The 21,320-nt window shown below is 40.5% G+C and overlaps 1 protein-coding gene across 1 annotated transcript in view; it reads left to right on the forward strand.

Moving 5' to 3' along the window:
- The window catches only part of RNF149 (ring finger protein 149), a 26,916-nt gene continuing 5,596 nt past the window's right edge, over positions 1-21,320 (forward strand). The window contains exons 1-6 of the mRNA XM_019753796.3: positions 1-595; positions 9,752-10,002; positions 11,585-11,653; positions 14,420-14,502; positions 16,426-16,522; positions 20,093-20,291. Of these exons, the coding sequence (XP_019609355.3) occupies positions 157-595; positions 9,752-10,002; positions 11,585-11,653; positions 14,420-14,502; positions 16,426-16,522; positions 20,093-20,291 (1,138 nt within the window). The 5' untranslated portion in view covers positions 1-156. The remainder of the gene's footprint in view (positions 596-9,751; positions 10,003-11,584; positions 11,654-14,419; positions 14,503-16,425; positions 16,523-20,092; positions 20,292-21,320) is intronic.

A 21,320-nucleotide genomic window follows, 5' to 3' on the forward strand; every position in this document is an offset into this window, starting at 1 on the left:
CGCGTGCGCAGCTATCGCGTCGCGCTCTTTCCGGGCTCTGAGGCGAGCGGTCGCTTCTTCACCTTCCTCCGCGTTCTCACACGCGCGCGCCCTCAGGTCCCCGGGAGTCACCGGACCCCAGCCCGCCCTGCTCCTCATCAGCCCGGCGGAGGGGCCATGGCGCGGCGGCGGCGACGGCCTGAGGCCGGCTGCGGGGCCCGCGGCGCCCTGGCGCTGCTGGCGTTGGCCCTGTGCGCGCCCGGGTCTCGGGGCCGGGCGCTCGAGTGGTACTCGGCCGTGGTGAGCACCGAGTACGTGGACCCGCGGACGAACCGGACGGTGTGGAGCGTCTCGGAGAGCGGCCGATTCGGCGACAGCTCGCCCAAGGAGGGCGCGCTGGGCCTGGTGGGCGTCCCGCACACGGCGGACCGCGACCCCGAGGGCTGCGCGACCGACACGCGCTTCCTTGTGTCCCCGCCCTGGGTCGCTCTGGTGGCGCGCGGGGGCTGCACCTTCAAGGAGAAGGTGTTGGTGGCAGCGCGGAGGAACGCCTCGGCCGTGGTGATCTACAACGAGGAGCGCTACGGGAACCTCACCTCGCCCATGTCCCACGCGGGTGAGCCGGGGCCCCGGACGGTGGAGTAGTGGGGTCTTTGCAGCGCGGTCATGGCCGACGGCCTTCTCGTCCTCCACTGGACCTTCTCCTGGTGGTCCCTGGCGGTCCAGAACTATCAGGGAAACACTAGATTTGCTCGGTGTGCCCTCTGGGGAGCTGCTGTTAGGAGGGCGTCCCGCCTACCGAAAAGATTAGATCTTCGCCTTGGGCCGTTTAGGTGAAGGGAGGTGCCCTCCAAAGGAGAGAACGAGAGATATTAAAACCCACGGAAGGAGCGGTTGTGGTCGTAACCTGGAAAGTCTTATGATAGCTCATCATGGGTTCGTTTGTACTCAGCGTCTCTCAGTCAGGTGGGGTAGGAACCCAAGTTCTTAACCAGCACGCTCCAGGGTCCGGCTGTCCCTTCACCAGAGTCAAGTGGTGGCTTGGTGGCACTATGGTTTCTTGACTTCCATAAAACATGTGTGAATATTCTAAACTGCGAATCAGAAAATTTGGATTTAACTCCTCAGTCAGAAAGCCTGTATTTAAATTCAGGTATGTTGCCTCACTAAATATAAAGGTTATAATGCTGGCTCCGCTGCCAATCAGATTCGTTTAGTCTGGAGTTTAGATGAAATTTTTAAAGCTGTGTTCAAGAAAAGATCTTGCTTTGGGCGAGGTGAGCCTTCCTACCTACACGTATTCCAAGGCAACAGGTTACATTTTCAAGCAGTGATGGTAGTTTAAAAGTCTTGTTTTGTAGGATAGCATCCTCAGAACTGAATTCTGAGTGCTGTACGATGAGCACACAGCAGAGAATGTATTTCTGTTCTGCGTTCTAAGCTCATGACTCATTCTAAACTTACTGTTATTAAAATCTCTCTTTAAAGTGCCTGCGGTTGCAAGTCAGACACCCTTTTTCCTGTACTTTTGTTTTTCATTCTGTTTTGGCTTCCTGAATGTTAGTTCGGAACCCAACAGTGAAACGAGGACAGAAAAGTGACTTTGAATTTGACTTATTTCATCAGAGTGATCGGAACGGAAGTCAGTTGAGAGGTGAGGAAGTGGAGGACTGTTAGAACACTTCTTCCAAGAAGGTTGACTGGCCGGGTTTGGAGGTGCTGAGAATCCGGCAGAAACTAGGGCCCGGGAGGATGGGACGGACTGGTGGCACATATTTGAAATTGGATGGGAATGATATGGAGAGATCTCGGAGAGAAGAGGCAACTGAAAGAGTCAGGCCTTTGAGAAGGCAGGTGGCAGTGTCCAGGATACTTATGGAGGGACTGGCCTCAGATAGTAGAGGGAAAATTCCCCAGTTGCAACTGAAAGGAAGTGGATTTGGAGAGGAAGTGGAACATGTCCATGTGATAACAGTCGTGCAGTTATTCCAATGATTACAAATCTACCTAATTGTCATGTCAACCCAAGCCATGTTTCCACAAAATTCTCATGAAAATCCTGTCAGATTTCACATAGCATTCCAGATGCATCTTATTGCTAGTCTTCCCCAAGTTTGGTAGTTCTGTCCAAGAAAAGAGGTTGGTGTGTCAGGATTCTCTGATTCTGGGTCCTTGCAATCACTTGTCTACAACATCTTAATGTAGACCTTTTCTTTCCAGTAGCAGGCCTACAATTTTCTAAATCTGTTCACTGATTTTTTTGATAATGACGCTAACATCTCCCCAGGCTCACAGCGCTTATTCTGACCGTGGTTCGGCAACCTTTCTTGCTTATGTTATTGACATATAGAGTTTATCCAGGCCCAGAAAAACACCTCATTGGTGTTTATTTTAAATCCTCTCATTGCGAGCTTCTGTTCCCATTATCAGTGTCTATTCTAGCTTTTTTACCGTGAGAAAAATTCTTTCTGAGAATAAAGACAAAAGTAACCACCATTTTTTAAAAATGTGTAAAAATTGTCCAGTGCGTAGGCACTGTGCTCGGTATTCTCCATACAACAGCTCGTGTTATCCTCCTAACAGTAACAGCCCTTTTAAGTGAGTACTTTACCTCCATTTTACCAGTGAGGAAACTGACGCTCCAAGAATGTAAATGACTAGCTCAAGGTAACAAGTGATGTACAGGCCAGAGCATTGTTTGTTGTGGGAGGGGCTGTCCTGTGCTTTATAGGATGTTTAGCAGCATCCCTGGCCTCTAATCACTAGATTCCAGTAGCACTTCCCCAGTTGTGACAACCAAAAATGTGTCTAGATGCTGCCAGATGTCCAGGAGGAGAGGGGATGACAAAAATCCATCCGCCTTTTTGAAGTGCTGACTTTAAGGAAGATTAATCTGGTAGCACATTGACTAATGGATTACACAGAGGAAAAGCTGGAAACAGAATCCAGTAGACGGTTGGGCTAGTCCAAGTAGAAAGATAAGGGCCAGTACTATAGCGGTGACTGTAGAGGTGGGAAAGAATGACCCTCATGGACGTGGCCAAATTGGGGACAAGGGTGCAAATGCATCGTGATTTTTTGAGAATGGACTAGAAGTATGAATGGGATTAAGTCAGAAGAGGAACCAGCTTTGACAGACATGAGTTTGAAATGTTACACAGGCCCTTTATGGCACCTCAGACAGGCTTCTCGGATTTTGCCAGGATGTGGCTGGAGCCACAGGAAAAATCTCCAAGTCAGTGCTTCTCAGTGTTCCTGGGTCACACTGGTGCCCTACAAACTGGTAGTGACTCGGGGAGAATCTCTCCGGTTTTCCTTAAACCGGTTGCTTGACTACTAGAATCCAGGGTAAAATATTTTGGATTAATATCTGTAGTTTATCGTGGCTCTAAAATAAATCATGACTTTAAGATAATACTGTCAGAACAAGGGCTGTTACACTAGTGCCGGAGTTGATTCCCTTTAGCAAACAGATATTGAGCCAGGTGTTGTGCCTGCTCAGGGACAGACAAGCCTGACACCAGCTTGCCTTTGAGTAATTTGCGGCCTAGTAGGAGCGAGAAACAACTTTCCAGACAATATGGTTTGGCCCTCGACAGAATTATATGCGCAAGTCGTTAGGAAGCATCAAGGAAGGACATCTGATGCAGATATTATATTACAAGGATGGCTAGGAGTTTGAACAAGACGGGTAAAAATTGACACGAGTCAAATAATTAAAAAAGCTTTCCTAGAGTATTGGCCTTACTGTGGTTCTTGTTGATTAATAAATAGGATGGTTCTATAGCTGAAATCTTGGCATAGCCTTTTAGGAATGACACTTCATTCTGCGAACAGTTGCTTACTAAGTGCCACGAGCTTGGATTTGAATTTAGAGTGTATTATATTTTGGTGCTGTAGAAAGACAGAAATGGCACCCTACAGCCTCATAGAAGGCGGAATCAACTAGGACAGTTGCCAGAATGATTGAGTTTTGAAGGACAAGCTAAGTTATGGAGACGATGTCTCTGGGTGTGTGTGGTATGCGGTGTAGGGGTGGCTGGTTATAGGACATTCTGGGTGGCACATGGGCACTGCAAAAAGGCTGAAGGCCCGAGATGAAGTAATGCATTTAGGAGAACTGCAAAGAGTTCTCAGTAAGACTGTTGAGTAGTATATTCAACAAATACATATTTTTGAGCAAGCCAGATTATCCAAAACGTAATGTTTTGTCTGCTCGCTCGCAGGCCATGAATGAATTCACGAGTCAGGTAGAAATGTAGAAGGAAGATTTATTAAAGTAAGAGAAGGGTCAGCTGGGCGGAGTCTGCTGGAGACTACTGCAAACCGCCTAGAGTCTTTGGTCTCAAGTGTTATACTTTCTAATCAGGATGTAAATTGCTACTGCCTGTTCAGCTTTGGGGTGGGAGAAGGTAGTCATTAAGCTGGTTATTGCCACCTTTGCATATGTTATGTTGCTTTAAGGTGGAGCCTGGAGTGGATCCCATACAGATGCAAAACTTCTCTCAAGTCCCAGGGCCTGTGAGTCCGAAGTAAACAGAACCATTGAAACTGCACAGTAAATGTGTAGGAAGCAGAATCATTAACATTTGGCGGAAAGGAAGCAAAGAAAGAAAAAGCTTTCAAAAAGTCCCAAGCTAAATTACACTTGTTAAATCAAATTACACCAGAGATCCAAATCTCAAAATAGAAGATTTAGTGCCACCATTACCATCCCCCGTCTTAACACATAATTTTAAAATTCCAAGAAGAGACTCATTTATTTTGGGGTCCTTTTCACTCACCCCAGCTAACCACAGAAGTATTATGTTCAAATAGCTTCAAATTTCAGAGACATTTGCATTCATATTTAGTGTATTATTTCCCCTGCAAAAGAGTCTGTAATATTCTCCTTGTTGGGTCATTTCAACTATTAATACTAGAAGATAAGCCAATTTTTCAGATTGATTCATTCAGAAACCCTTCTGTGGGTCATCACTGCGTGACGCTAGGCTACAAAAACTAAAAAACTGGCAGTACTGGTCTAGTGAGGGAGAGAAACCTGTAAAGAAACTATAGTAGGTGTATAAAAAGAGGTGTACCTCGGAAGCATTGATGCATTGCATGCGCAAAGGGGCAGGTGGTGTTGAAAAGCCTTGGGTTGAGCTTCTGCTGAATCTTAAAGATTTAACTGGGAATTCTCCAGGTTGGGGGGAAAGGTGGAGAGAGTATGGAAGTTAAGTTAGTGGGGGGAAAAAAGAAACAAAAGTTCTTGGAATTCTCTTGCTGGAACTTTAAAATGTATTTCTTGCTGCCCGAATTAGTTTTCTAGAACAGAAATCTTATCCACTACTTTAAATATTTCAGTAGTTCCCACCTCCTCCAAGACAATGTTGAAATCTACTTTAAATGGTTGCCTTGGTAGGAGAAATGGTACACTTAGACTCAAATGTCACCCTCTAGAATGTTGACGCTATTGACCAAAACAGATTTTTAAAAACGTTTTATTTGTTTTTGTTTTTGACAAGGTGGTAAGAGGTACATAGAAATTTGAAAGAAAACAATACATGCAATTTTTTTTTGGCATAGAAGAGGTTTATGGATAATTTGGTTTGCTAAAGAATACTATATTTGATGTTTATTATTATTTGGCATTATTATTTGGTGTTTATTATTTTGATCATGTACCTGCAAAGACCTTGTGCTAAGTAAGAGAAAAATAAAGCAAACTGACTCAAGGAGTTCTTCTGTCTGGTGCTGATGTGTACAGATTCTTTGGGGGAGGAAGGGGTGGTGCCCAACATGACTTTATTTAGTCAAACTTGATTGGTAGCAGTTAAGGCCTAGGGAAGGAAAATAATTCTAAGGGCTTTTTCTCACCCATCCCCAGTCTTTGAGTGTGTTGTGCCTTCTGTGAAGAAATCCAGCTGTTTAGTTTGGAAATAAGCTGTGATGTGCTGTCACATGCCACTGAGGCTCTCTGGGATTGGCGGTGATGCATCAGGAGGAAAGGGCGGGGCCAGCACCCCTAGGGGTTGTACGTGCAGTGACCCTGACCTAGTGCGTTTTACTCAACTGCCCTGCCTCCTGTTCATCCCAAAAAAGTGTCCCTGAAAAGCAAGTCACAGGATAGAATGAGTCTTCATTTTGAGTTTTATTAATTTAGTTCCCAGAAGCAGTCTGGCTGCTGTAATTACAGTACATACAGCAAACACTTTAGCCTTCACCCTAGGCACAGGATTTTTAAAAATGATTTCTTTCCATTCAGTAAACTAAGATTCATTCCCTAGGTGAGAAATTTCCGATTACTGTGACAAGTGGTTTCAGCTCAGGGCAGCCTTCTGAGTGCCAATCACTGTGGCAGTTGCCCCGCCGCTCCCCCACTTGAGATTTTAGATGTTCAAGAACCTCTCATCTCAGTTCACCTTCCACCTCCCATTCACTCATTCATTCAACAAGTATTTACTAAATACTTACTATGTGCCAGCTTTTGTGTGAGGCACTGGGGATAATGAGATTACGTGTATTTTAGTCACTAACCAAACTGGAACAGTCACCATCCCAAACCTGTTTTTGTGATGGTTTCATTGCCTAGAAAACCTCCCTTCCTTTGCTTGGTAAACTTCCCTGTCCTCCCGAGATGTGGCTCAAACGAGATGTAGCTCAAATGTACTTCGTAGGGAAAGAGTACCTCCCACCCCAGGCAGAATTATCACTTCATTTCTGCAGCCCTTTGCATCCCGCTTTCTTATTAAATAAATGTCCAAAATGGAAAAATCCTTATCTCCATTTTATAGCTGAAGTAATATTCTCAGAGAGGATAGATTCTCCAGACTCACACAATGGTAACTTACATGACATTTGAACCCAGTCTGAGGCTCGGAAGCCTGAGGCAGGTACGGGAGGTTCATTATATTGCTTTTCCTACCTTAGTATGTTCCTGAAAATTTCCACAAAAAGGAAGTTTATTAAAAAAAAGCTTTTGGCTTGTGAATTGCCATATAATTATAAGTGGTATAAGTTGTTTCTCTACTTGTCTCTCTTAGCTACTCGATGTTTATTTTCCTGAAGGCAGGAAATACTTTATTTCTTATTGTGTCTCCCTGACGTGGTCCATTGTGTGAGAGCTGAGACAACTTCAGTTCTTGCTAAGTGAAACTTTTCGGCCTGGGTCATAGGATCGGCTTCCAGGCAGGAGTCACCTTAGAAGGGTGCCCTTCTGGTGTTTCAGTAACTTAGTCCCCACGGCTGAGGGCCACAGTGGATTTGCTACAGATTACATTTCTCCCTGTGTTAAAATAGTGTGATGTGGTTTTAGTGTAATGCCCAAGAACATTCTTTATATGTATTTTTAATTAATTTTTGAGTAGATAATATGTGTACATGATACAGAAGTTTTACTATGCCCACCTCCTCTCACCAAGGCAGACTGGGTCCCTAGTATCTGTTTTCATAGGCTGACTTACAGAACTTTTCATACTGATGGACGTTTAGATTGTGATTGCAAAAACTTAGGAAAAAACATTAGCAATCAATATCTTCACAGATGCCTCATGTATACATATGTATGTATATCTGTGCAGTTAAGCTCTTGGATGTAGAATAGCTGGGTCGAAGAGATGTGTGTGTGAAATTTTTCTCATAGCCATCCTCTGCCCTCCACCCAGATTGGAATATTATATAATTCACCCCGTCCCATGCGCAGAACAGATTTGTGCTCATTCTTGCCAATATAATGTATAAAACGTTTTGATCTGTGCCATCTTAGAGATAATGTTTTCATTTAAATATGACTTTTCATATGTTTAGATTCCATTTGTTGGAGAGTGACCACTAATGTATACAGCATTTGTTTTGGGGGTGATGAAAATGTTATGGAATTACATAGTGATGATGGTTTCACAACCTCTGAATATACTAAAAACCACTGAATTGTACCCTTTAAAAGGGTGACATGTGAATTCTATCTCGCTAAAGCTGTTATTTTAAAAAATAAAATCCGTTTGTATGAACTTTCTGCAAACTGAGTTCATTTCTTTTGTTTTTCTGTTCTTTTTCTCATAGGAAATTAGTTTTGTGTTTTTGTTGTAGTACATGTATTTTTCCCAAATTGGCCATTTGATCTCGATTCCTTGCTCTCTTTTAGCCATGTAGAAATTTTTCATTTTCATATGGTTGGTCAAATTTTTCTTTTCTTTTTTTAGAAACTCTGAGGTGGGTTTTCATACTTGGAAAGATTTTTCTTCAATATTACATATTTTTAAATCCCCATATTTCTTCTGACTGTTATATTTCCTCTTTTATATATATTTAAATATTTGACTTAGTTGTAATTTATTTTGGCATGAGTTTTAAGAAAGGGATACAGTTTTTTTCCCCTCAGATGATACCCAGTTGCCTCCACACTTTTTTTTAATAAGCCATTTTACTCCATTGATTTGAAATTCCGCTTTTATCATTTACTAAATTATTATAGGTATTTGAGTTTAATTTCTGGACTTCTTTTCTGTCCCATTCTTGTCATATTCATGTTACTATCACACTGTTTTAATTACTTCAAATATAAAGGCTAGTCCAGGTTTTACTGTTTAAAAACTTTTCCCAATCATTCTTGATTATTTTTCCCCTAAGTGAACTTCAGAAGCAGCATTTCTTCAAGAAGCAGCACTTTTAAGATTTTTAAATCCTATTAATATTTTATGGTTATTGCATTAATTTATATATATACTATATATATATAAACATATATATATATGTTTGGTGTATTTGCCCATGCCTTCAGAGCGATGGTAAATACTAGTGATCGTAGTAGAAATTCTCAGATTGCCTCCCTGAGTGTAATGGGCATCCTTTAGTCATAACGTATTGATATTCATAAGTGAAATTGGTCTGCATGGTTCTTTTGCTTGTTTTTCATTACATGTTTGGTTTTATTGTCTTAGAAATGATTTTAAAACTTATTTTCTTAATCTTCTGTGGAACAGTTTAAATATCATTGGTGTTACTCATCCTCAAAAGGTTTAGTGGTAGAATTCACACGTGAAACTAAATGGAGCTCTTGCTTTTTTTAAAAAAAGATTTTATTGGGGAAGGGGAACAGGACTTTATTGGGGAACAGTGTGTACTTCCAGGACTTTTTTCCAAGTCAGGTTGTTGTCCTTTCAATTTTAGTTGTGGAGGGTGCCGTTCAGCTTCAAGTTGTTGTCCTTTCAGTCTTAGTTGTGGAGGGTGCAGCTCAGCTCCAGGTCCACTTGCCGTTGCTAGTTGCAGGGGACAGAGCCCACCATCCCTTGCAGGACTCGAGGAATCGAACTGGCAACCTTGTGGTTGAGAACCCGCCCTCCAACCAACTGAGCCATCTGGGAGCTCAGCGGCAGCTCAGCTCAAGGTGCCGTGTTCAATCTTAGTTGCAGGGGGCGGAGCCCACCATCCCTTGCGGGACTTGAGGAGTTGAACTGTCAGCCTTGTGGTTGAGAGGACACTGGCCCATGTGGGATTCGAACCGGCAGCCTTCAGTTAGGAGCATGGAGCTCCAACCACCTGAGCCACCGGGCTGGCCCCGGGACTCTTGCTTTTAAGGGGATAATTTCTTAGTGATTTATTCTCCTTCTCATGTAATCAGTCTGTTTTCTCTTTTGGACCAGTTTTGGTAACTTATGCTTTCCTTAAAAATTACCCATATTATTGAAATTTTCGGACGTATATGCATGGATGAACCATAGTACTCTTATGTTTCTCTTACCTTTTTCTTATTTTGTGTTCTTTCTATTGATTTCTTTGTTCTTTCTTACAGGAACAGGAAATATAGTGGTCATTATGGTTAGCTACCCAAAAGGAAGAGAAATTTTGGATCTGGTGCAAAAAGGAATTCCAGTCAAAATGACCATCGGGGTTGGCACGCGTCACGTCCAGGAGTTCATCAGTGGCCAGTCTGTGGTGTTTGTGGCCATCGCTTTCATCACCATGATGATTATCTCATTAGCCTGGCTAATATTTTACTATATACAGCGTTTCCTGTACACCGGCTCACAGTTTGGAAGTCAGGTAAGTATGGATAACTCATTTTAACTTTGTTTTTAAAAATACTTCTGAAGTTTTTCCATGTGTATTGCTTGAAGTTATACTGGACCCTATTCTGAATTTCATTTTCACTCAATATTTAAGCATTAATATGATTTTTCTGAAAAGAACTTTTTAATTAGAATATATTACATTTTCTGTTCTGTGGGAAATTGGATACCTTTAACTCGGGGACACTTTGCACATTTTGCTCCTGTAAAAACCCCCTTTGTCCTTTTCCAGACATAAAGGAATGGCAAAAAGGCACGAGGTAGAGGGGACCTGGTTCTGTGTTTATAAAGAGAACCCTGGCCCCCCAAGGTGAGGAGCAGAGTAGAAGGGGCTTCTCTGTCTCCATCATGGAGCAACTTTCAAAGCCATTTCCTGCAGAGAAACACTGTCCCAGTAACCGCAAAGAGGAGGGCAGGTGAGCTAGAGCCTTCCAAAGGCAGGCCTCTTGAATTTCCCATTGCCCTCTGTTGTCTTGAGAAGTTGCCCTTCCTGGCTTTGTATGCAGTAGGTGGGCGTTTCTGGGTCATCTTCTACCTGGTGACTAGGAAGCCTCTCTCCTGTTAGACGTTAATAGATGAGTGTATGGTGCCCCCAGCCTCAACTTACTCGTTTCTTGCCAGTATTTAAACCTAAGAATCGGAATTGGGTTCTTCTTTAGACATGGAACTGAAACTAAATATTCTTCTTTTTTTTTTTTTAAGGACATATTGCAGGGAGGCATTTCTCAAATCTTTTTTTTTTTTTCTTTTTTTTAAAGATTTTATTGGGGAAGGAGAACAGGACTTTATTGGGGAACAGTGTTTACTTCCAGGACTTTTTTCCAAGTCAAGTTGTTGTCCTTTCAATCTCAGTTGTGGAGGGTGCTGTTCAGCTTCAAGTTGTTGTCCTTTTCAGTCTTAGTTGTGGAGGGCACAGCTCAGCTCCAGGTCCACTTGCCGTTGCTAGTTGCAGGGGGCACAGCCCACCATCCCTTGTGGGAGTCGAACCGGCAACCTTGGGGTTGAGAGAATGTGCTCCAACCAACTGAGCCATCTGGGAGCTCAGCGGCAGCTCAGCTCAAGGTGCCGTGTTCAATCTTAGTTGCAGAGGGCGCTGCCCACCATCCCTTGCAGGAGTCAAGGAATTGAACTGGCAACCTTGTGGTTGAGAGCCCACACTCCAACCAACTGAGCCATCCGGGAGGCAGCTCAGCTCAAGGTGCTGTGTTTAACCTTAGTTGCAGGGGATGAAGCCCACCATCCCTTGCGGGACTTGAGGAGTTGAACTGGCAACCTTGTGGTTGAGAGCCCACTGGGCCATGTGGGAATCGTACTGGCAGCCTTCGGAGTTAGGAGCATGGAGCTCTAACCGCCTGAGCCACCGTGCCGGCCTCAAAACTATTTTTGATCAATACTCTTAAGTTATATGTGGCTGTTTTATACATTAAGCCTTAAATGGTAATTTTTAGAGTTATTTTTATTGTAGTCATTTAGCTTTGCTTTTTAAATGAAATTTTTTTCTATAAGCTTCCTTTAACATAAAATTTTCAATAATAATAATTTTTTTCCTACCTAAGAGCCATAGAAAAGAAACCAAGAAAGTTATTGGCCAGCTTCTGCTTCATACCATAAAGCAAGGAGAAAAGGTAATATTTTCATGGTTTTTTGGGTTTTGTTTTTGGTTTAAACTAGTCTGTATGTCTGTTTGTGTGTCTAAGTAGTGCTTTGCAGTCTGCTAAATTCACAGTATCGAACAGGACTGCTGGCTAGTTTGAGTTAGTACTAATTTTTTATATGTGTTCATTTTAAAGCTGAGTTGTCTGAAATCATTCTGTTGCATGTGTGACGAGCCTTTCAGACCTGCACTGTCTGACTAGGGCAGCCACTAGCCACATACGGCTGTTTGAATGTAAATGAATTGAACTTAAAATTCAGTTCCTCCCTCACACTAGCTGCATTCAAAATGCTCAAATAGCCACATTGGCTGGTTGTTCCCGCCCTGGATGGCGCCAATATGTCTGTCATCAAAAACAGTTCTACCTGTTGGTGAGATCCATATGACACTAAAGAAGATAAAGAGTTTCAAGTCTCCACCACAGACCCTTGAACATTTAAATTCATCTCTGTTGAATCTGAGACTGTGTATGTCCATTCCCTCTGATTCCCTTAATTACAGAGATAAACTATTGGGATTTGTGGAGAAGGAAAGAAAAAAATGTTTTTTAAAGGTACTTTTTTAAATAAAAGAAATGATTTGACAAGGCCAACCTGAGACTTAAAAGGCCCAAACCATACCAGAGCATTTTTGGAATAGGACAGATCCTGAATTTAGACCCTCAGAGTCTTAGAGGGTAGATTCCTTCAAAGGAAAACAGTTGCTAATGCAGTAGTGTTATTCTTTTAATAGTCCATCTTCTGTGCTGTGAAATGTTGATAACTATGTTGACATAGCTACGGGTTGGTTCAGTTGTTTTGATTTTCATTTTATTTCACTAAGTTGTTGAGACTTAATCTATTCCACCCTCTAGTCTCCCCTTCAAAACAAGCAATAACTGCATTATGGTATATATTGCCTCCACTGACCTACTTAAAGAAATAACACATTAAATTATAGACCTTCGATTTGATAACTTTAGAACCTGATATTAATGGTTTATGTGATGCCTTTAATATTAAGCACTCCTAGAATGATGTTGTTGGCTGCCATCCCTTCCCTAATGCCTTTACAGTGTAGGTACAGTTGAGTTGTAACAGCTTGTGCAAGGTGTCCTCTCATGCAGATATACTGAACTGAAAAAGTTTTAAAAATGTTTCCCATCTTATGGGTTAAGGTTAGCATCCGATTGACAGATCAAGGGTCCGGGGAGAGAGTCTCCAGTGAACGGCAGTGACAAACTTGGCATATGTTTGGTGTAGCCAGTGACTTGACAAGCATTATAGTTCCACGTTTCTCTGGGAATGGGTCTTCTACTCTCTGAAGCAGGAAACTTCAGTCCTTAAATATGAGAAGACGTAGATTCATATGTATAATTTGCTGAACTGAGTCAGTAATTCCGAATTTAAGTAAATTGATATTATTCTCTTCCTATACAGAACATTTTTGAAAATACGCTTCCACGGACTGTTTTTTGATAGTTGTCAAAATAATGGTTTAAAAAAGAGGATCCATAAATGGTCCATGAGGTATATACATAGATTTTTCTGGCGATTTTGTTTTAAACTTACACAGAAAAATGTTGTCTTCTTAAATCTACATCTTGTCTAGTCCTGGGAACTAGTGTTTGTTTTCTAAGTTTTTTTTCTTGTGGACTCATTCATGGTAATGTATAAGCTTGTAAACCATTAAGGACTTTAAAAATTATTTCATCACTCTTGCATGGCATACGATAAATGACTGGTAATAATTACAGTAGTTGCAACATATAATTTTAAATGTTATAAAGTTCATTTTAATACAATCTTTGATAATATCTGCATACTCATATAAAATCCATTTTTATTGCTTGCTTATTGACAAGTGATGCACATGGCTGAATATATTTTTTAATAATTACATAAGTATGGTGTAGTTGAGTTCCATAAAATTATCTTGCTAAAGTTGTAGCTGCTTGTGGACACTGATTGGTGGTTCCTGAATCCCCATCCCAGAATCCTGGGAATGAGTCTCATTGGCCTGTTTGCATCAGATGACCACTCTGGCCCTGCTGCTTTGGCTGCTGCTGTGAGACCAAATGGATAGATCTGGGAGGCACCCAGAAAAGTGGTGGGGGAAGGTTGACCCCCACCAAAAAGGTCTATGACCTATACATTCTTAGAAGTGGAAATTTTGTCACAAGACTGCTTTTTCCCCTGCAATTTTTGTTTCTTTTTACCTTGTTAATTTGATATGTGAAAAACTATACCTTATTTTAATTTCTAATTCTTTTATCACAAGTGAGGTGAATATTTTCAAATATTTAGCCATGTATATTTTCTTCCTTGTAAGGTGTAACCGTGTTCTTTAGCCAGTTCTGATGAACATGCTCTAGTTTTTTTTTTAATGATTCCAGAAAACAAGCAGCTTACTGGATATTCATTCTCTTTGTAAGTTTTATGTTTGAAAAATATTTTATTGTAGTAAAGAGGCATTTGTGTTTCTAAAGTCCTTAAAACGTGAACACTTAAAAAAACACAACATAAACACTAGCCTAGTATGTAAACACTATTCATATCTGATTAGGTAGACAATGAAATTTTTTCCTTTTCAGCCAGATTCTTTAAATATTTTTTTGATAGTGGTAAAAAGTAAATACCGAGTAGAAATTGTGTGTTTAGTTTTACATTGTACCACCGCAGACTAGAATTCATCATTGTTTTACCCAAGATGCAGTAAACTTTACCCAGGCTAGTAAACTCTTTCCTGTTTTTTACAGGGACTTGATGTCGAAGCTGAGAACTGTGCAGTGTGCATTGAAAATTTTAAAGTAAAGGATGTTGTCAGAATTCTGCCATGCAAGTATGTTCTCGTTACCTCCTGAGATGTTAAAGGTTACTTGACAGGCTTCAGGTTTCCAGCAAAAGAGTTTCTTGTCTTTAGGACATGAAGATCTTGCTATAGTTTTGATCTCGTTCTTTAGAAAAGATGTTTCCAGTCTCCAAGTCTCATGTATTGTATTGCTTTAAAATTGCTTTGCTTAGGAGACTGTAGGTGACAGAGACCAAATACATATCTTTGTCATGGATTGGCTTTTTAAGGAGCAAGGAGACTGAAGCTTGACTGGTGAAGGCCCCAGGAGAGGGCCAGAAAGTAGGTTGGGAGGGCGGTGGTTTGCTGTTATTTGCACCCTGGGATTGTGTTCTTTTGTGGGTTGTGAAAAATAAATACTCCTCCCCTTACTCTCAGTACATTAAGGACTTTTTTTTTTTTAGCAACAGGAAGTTGTGTTTTCTTTTTAATAATGGAATAGTTTAACTTTTTAAAAGAATTGCTTTGTTAGAAGGGTGCACAAATACTATAATATGTTTAAGTCTGATCAGTCTTAATTATACTTCACACCTGTTAGAAGCAAGTCATGATTTCATGTTTGCTTTATGTTTGCAAAATACTTTAGTATATATACAAGTACTTTAGAGTAGATTAAATTCTCAGTAATTGTGAAGGAAATGAATAATACCAGAATTACGAAATAAAAAGTTTCCTGAATAAAGATACGTAATTTAAATCTACAGGCATTTACAGGGCATTGGTGTGCTGGGTGCTTAATAAATTGGAGTCAGTGTAGGTTGATCATATACTGTAGAAAATTATTAAAATAGAAAAGAATTTTTGCTCTAGGCTGGTTTAGGGCAAGGCTTTCTGACTTAAAACAATGCTTAAGATGCTGCACCAAGAAGCCACTTGAGGCTCATTTCTTGTCATACATAGGACCAGATATGTCCTGATGGCTGAGCTGGGTTTTGCATTTGACCCTCATAAGCAGACTTGTGATGTGTACACATTTCCTGGTCTCCTTCATAGGGGTTTTGACCCCCCCACCCCCATTTCTGTGTTTTATTGAACAAATTTCCCAACGTGTTTCTTTTGTTTTTGTAAAATAATTCCTTTGGGTGCATCAGTTTCAGTGTGAAGATGGAAAGGTCACAAGAGAAGCTGGACTAGGCTGTGTTATATAATTAAGTACTGTTATTTTTAGCTGCACTCGCAGATTTTTGTATGATGAACAATTACTAAGTACTTCCTGTGCCTAGCATTGTTGTTAGCACATTACATGTTTGCAGCACAGCCTGGGGGGTGGGTGCAGAGGTGAAGGAACTAGTTCAGTGTCACAGCATCAAGTCACACAACTAGTGCTTGAGCCCAATCTGTCTAGCTCCAGTGCCCATGCTCTTAACTCATCTTCAACAAGACAAGTCAGTAAGAGAAGAAAATACATATGTGATTTTTCTGTTTTTGATTCTGAAAGGTGTTTGTTACAGAAAAATGTAGACTACACAAAAATACGTAAAGACAGAAAATAAGTGTGTTTTTTAAGCCTACAACCCAAATTGATTTGTTAATATTTTGCTGTATTTCCATTTGAGTCATTTTATGGACTTATATAAGATGCTATCAGTTTAATATTAGTTAATTACTGTTAGTTCACTCTTGGCTTACTTAGGCCACATTTGTTCTCAAAAGGTTTTCAAAAGTACATAAAAATATAACCTAGCATGAGCTAAACATAAGCTATGCTATTTTTGTGGAGTGAAAGGGTAATTTCCCGTTAAGATTCTGTTTAACATGGAAAATAGAATAGATATGTACTTAGGGTAAGTGAATAGACTCGAATGTTGATTTGACGTTATTTAACTTGTAATGAGAAGGTGGAAGAATGTGTTATTTCCTTTATAAGATATAAACATTTATTTTAAAACATTAACACATACTTAATTTTTTTAGGCATATTTTTCATAGAATATGCATTGACCCATGGCTTTTGGATCACCGCACGTGTCCAATGTGTAAACTTGATGTCATCAAAGCCCTGGGATATTGGGTTTGTTACATTTTTGTTTATATTCAATCTTTGCCCCGGTTCTTCCTGAGGGATACGATTTCATTACTGACCAGAGGCAAGAGGGATGGACGAAATACTCCTAACGTCCTTGAGGTTCTCTGAAGAAATTTTCATCTTTATTAAAAAAGAATTCCAAAGACATTCCCAAAACATTAATGAACTAAATTGGTGATTATAGAATAACATGCTAGCTGTTTCTCAGAAAGTTTGTAGTTAATTACTTAGAGCAATATATTTTGGTGTAATACTTCACAGACTGTGTGTGTGCTAGTGAGTCTCGTATAAACAAGAATTATAAAATGTTTGAAATGGAAGGAGCCGCAGACATTTTCAGACTCGAGGTGCACATCTTACACATGAGGAATCCATAGCCAACGCTTCCTGACACCAGCCTCCCAGTTCCTGGGTGTCAGAATCAAATACTGCTGGGAAAATTTGTCCTGCATTGAATTTACTTCTGTTAGTTTGATACTTAATGTGGCCCTAGGACCTTCCTAGGGAAACAGACATGAGGGCAGAGTGAAAGCGCATAGTGGTCACCAGCCATGAGCTAAGGGCCGCAAATACAGTATTATATTTGCTCCCACAGCCCTCTGTGATTTAAGGACATACTGCTACTATCCCTGTTTTCCTAATTAGAAACTCGAACTTAGGAGACGCTAAATAGCTCACCCAAGGCCACAGCTAGTTAATGGGGAATTGGCTTTCAGATACAAGTTTGCTTAATTCCAGGGTCCAAGCTCTTAACTACTACCCTACCCAAAGGGGGGAACACGGAAGGGAGAAAAGAGATATTTCTAGATTGTTATATTTTTTATTGTTTTTAGAGTCTTCATATACTCTATTAATGTCTCAAAATATTCTTGATTAAATAGTTTTGGAATAAAGATCTTTGAAAGAAATAATGTCAAGACAATATCTTTTTCTTGCTAAACATTTTCAGTTTTTTGTAGCATTTATGGTAGTTAGAAACTAGGGAAGGGTTTTTTGATGATAATCCTTTTATGCAGTGTAAAGCCATAATGGCCCTCAAGACTGCAGGTCTGCTGAAAATGTTCTCTCATCTTCTAGCTTAGCATATCTGCAAAAGATAGTGGAAAGACCACTACCTTAAGGAGCAGGATAATTTTCTATGAATCTTATCTTTCAAGTGTGAGTTCCAGAATGCCCTTATCATTGGCAGGCAGAAAGGGGGCAGGTCAGCATTCAACTGTCTTACTGAAAACTAATTTGCTTTGATTTCTAAAAAATTGTCCTTCCTCTAGAATTTCTAACATTCACTTATTCAGTTGTTAATAATAATGGCTCTATATAGCAAGTTGTCACATGCTTTCTTAGTGAACCAGGCTCGTCCCCTCTGCTCCAGATAAGAGAACACGCCTTCCTGGGACAGCAGGTAGCTTGACAGATGTTTTCTTGGCAGAGTTTTCCTTCTGTCTTCCCCTTTTTATTCCTTAGATACACTTTGAAACCCATTTTAAGTTATGCTGTTTATTAGTCAATAATTTTAAACCTGCTTTGCATTTCTAAAAATTTGTAGAAAAGGAATTTCACTGACCTTAGCATTGAGACTTTAATCCTCATGAGTTTTATTTTTGGAAATATATCTACATACATATTTCATATATAAAAAAAAATCAGGATTCTTCATTTAATTAAAATTTAAAAAATTTTTTCAATTACAGTTGACATACAATATTATATTAATTTCAGGTGTATAACACAGTGATTAGACATTTATATACCTTACAAAGTGATCACACTGATAAATGTAGTACCCATCTGCCACCATACATAGTTACTACAATATTACTGACTATATCCCCTGAGCTTTACTTTATATCCCCATGGTGATTTTGTAACTGCCAATTTTTACTTTTTATAGGAGTCTTCATTTTACATTACATAAGGTTGGGTTGCTTTCTTAGAATCTTAATTTCAGAACGCTAGAATATGTATCCCCAGACAGCTTAATTTATTTTTTGAAGACTAGAAACCTGTAGTAACTTTAAATCAAACTAATTACCTTGCCTTGCCTTTCTTTAAATCTTGACAAATAAGCCATTTTCTTTAGGTCCACTGGCCCTTCCCATGTTGGATTTTATAGTCATAACATGCTCTCATGTAGTAATTATAACTTTCTGATTTCCAAGAAAATGGCCACAGTGGGAGAGCCACCAGCACCTCTTCACATAGACGTCATAGGTGGTCCTTTCATTTGCAGCTGTAACCACTTTGATGTGCCATTTCTCAGTGTTTTCATTAATTTGGCAAGCATTTGTCAGGAATGCTATCTAAGGTTCTGGATCTGAACTTGGCTCTGAAGAGAGAGATGAATAAGACACAGTCCTTCTGCTCACAGACTCCTGGGATTTCACTGTCTGGACTGGTGGGGACCAGGGCATGCACCCAAACACAGCAGGGCAAAAGAGCTGTGGGAGCACAGAGGAAGGAGGATTTACCTGCAAATGGACGGGCATGGGAGGGGGTAGGGAGCAGTTTTTGAGAGGGCAGTCTGAGCTGGGTGTTAAAGGGTTTGTCTTAACAGATGAGTATATTGCAGGTTGAGAATGTGTCCACGGGTGTGAGCGTGTGGGGTTTGAGACTGGCAAGTAGGTATGTTGGCAGGTATTTAGATAAATACCTGGAAAAACCAATTAGGGTGGGATTATGGCAGCTCTTCACTGAACACTTTGTCGCTCAGTGTGTCAGGAGTTCTGTTCAGGTACCCGTGAGAAGGGGGCAGCGTATCACGTCACATTCGGGAGATGGGGGCCCCAGAACATGGAGCCTCAGTGCCCTTGGCCCTGAAAGGCCAGAGGATAGGGTGGGCATGACTGCAGTGTTGTCACTTGAAGTGGAGGTGACAGTCTCAGTCAGCCAAGCTTCACAGTAAACCCAAGGGACCCCTCATTTCATACGTCCTGTTACCAAGCAGTAGGTTCATCTAATCACACAAAGCTTCGACTTGAATCAAACAAGGTTTCTGGATAGCCCCCAAGTTTTGAGACTTAATACAGTAATGGCTATAGAGTCTCAGCCCTCACTTGTGTTATTTTCTTCTTTAAAGCAGCAAATGGGGGATGGGGGGAATGGAGTTAGAGGTAAACTGACAGCTGATGTTTTCACGTGAACCAATACCCAGCCTGAAGCTCTATGTTGTTCAGAAACCTTGTTCACCTCTGAAACCCTGGGGCCTCGCTCTGCAGCAGTAAGGCAGTCAGAGCAGGGCTGAGACTCAGGATTCCCAGCCTCTGTTCCAGGCAGGAAAGTGTAACAAAGCTTCACTTTCTCTCAAATAGTTTAAAAGGTGGCGTTACTTATATCAAGGGAAAAAGTGGTTTTTAGAATAAAAAATGTTTAGGTCTCAGAAAGCTGCTTGTTGAGAAGTAATTCATTTTTCTGGTGATGCTAAATAAAGAAGACATCAATGTACTTTTTGCCATATTCTATGTATAAAAGTAAACATTTTGTATGAATTATGAGCAAAAGATGATAGATAAGCTTTGGTCATGTTACTTACAGACGACATTTCTTCTGTAACTCAAGGGAGAGCCAGAGGGTGTGCAGGAGATGCCCGCTCCAGAGTCGGCCCCTGGAAGTCTTCAGGCTGCAAATCTGATTATCACCGTACAAGACGAGGCCAGACGTGATGGGGGCAGTTCACCCTCGTCCGCCACGAATGAACCCGTGCTACAGTATGATGCCAGTTTGAAAGAAGATGCAGGTGAAGACACAGCCTTACTAGGTAAGTAGCTGGCACATCGTAACAGACTGATGTTAGCAGTGGTTGAAAGAAAATGAAGAAATACATAAAATGCAGAAAAACATAAAGAAAAAATAAAAACCATGATTTCACAATACCTGGAAAGACCATTTTAACATTTTGATAAATTCCTTTTCAGTTTTTTCTGTGTTTAAGGATGGAGAGAATGTCATTTATGTGCTGTTAGGTAACCTGTTTCTTTTCTTACTGTGTGAAGTTCTCTGTATTGGTACGGAGATGATTTTGTATAGCTGCATACATACCGTGTTTCCCTGAAAATAAGACCTGGCCGGACAATCACCTCTAATGCATCTATTGGAGCAAAAATTAATATAAGACCCAGTCTTATATAATACAATATAATTAATATATATAATACAATACAATATAATACCGGGTCTTATATTAATTTTTGCTCCGAAAGATGCATTAGAGCTGATTGTCCACCTAGGTCTTATTTTCGGGGAAACATGGTAAGAGCTGGCGCTCTAACCAACTGAGCCATCCGACAGCTCATTGTCTTCATTCTAGTTGTGGAGGGTGCAGCTCACTGGCCCATGCGGAAATCGAACCGGCAACCCTGTTGTTAAGAGCTTATACTCTTAACCAACTCAGCCATCCAGCCGCCCCCGAATTGCATTTTCTTGATTATTGATATTACTTTTCATATTTTTGTTCATTTATATTTTATACTTAGCCCATTTTATCCTTAGCTTATTTTCCTATGGAGAAACTAATTGTTTCATACTGATTCTAAGAGCACTTTGGTCTGTCATAGGTACTATGTCTCCCCCATGTCAGTATCCTTTGTCTTTGATGTATTTTGCTTAAATAGAAATTTTAAATTTTTATCTAGTTCAGCTTCTCATTCTTTCATGATTCTGCCTTTGATAACATGCTAACTTAGAAAAGCCTTTCTCATCTCAGGGTTATAAAAATACTAACCTATGTTTTGCTAATATTTGTGGTTTTGTATTTTATATTTAAACCTTTAATCCACATAGTTTAAGA

The sequence above is a fragment of the Rhinolophus sinicus genome, chromosome 2 (genome assembly GCF_057876585.1).
Source record: "Rhinolophus sinicus isolate RSI-liver-muscle chromosome 2, RSI-T2T, whole genome shotgun sequence".
In the NCBI taxonomy this organism is placed as follows: Eukaryota; Metazoa; Chordata; class Mammalia; order Chiroptera; family Rhinolophidae; genus Rhinolophus; species Rhinolophus sinicus.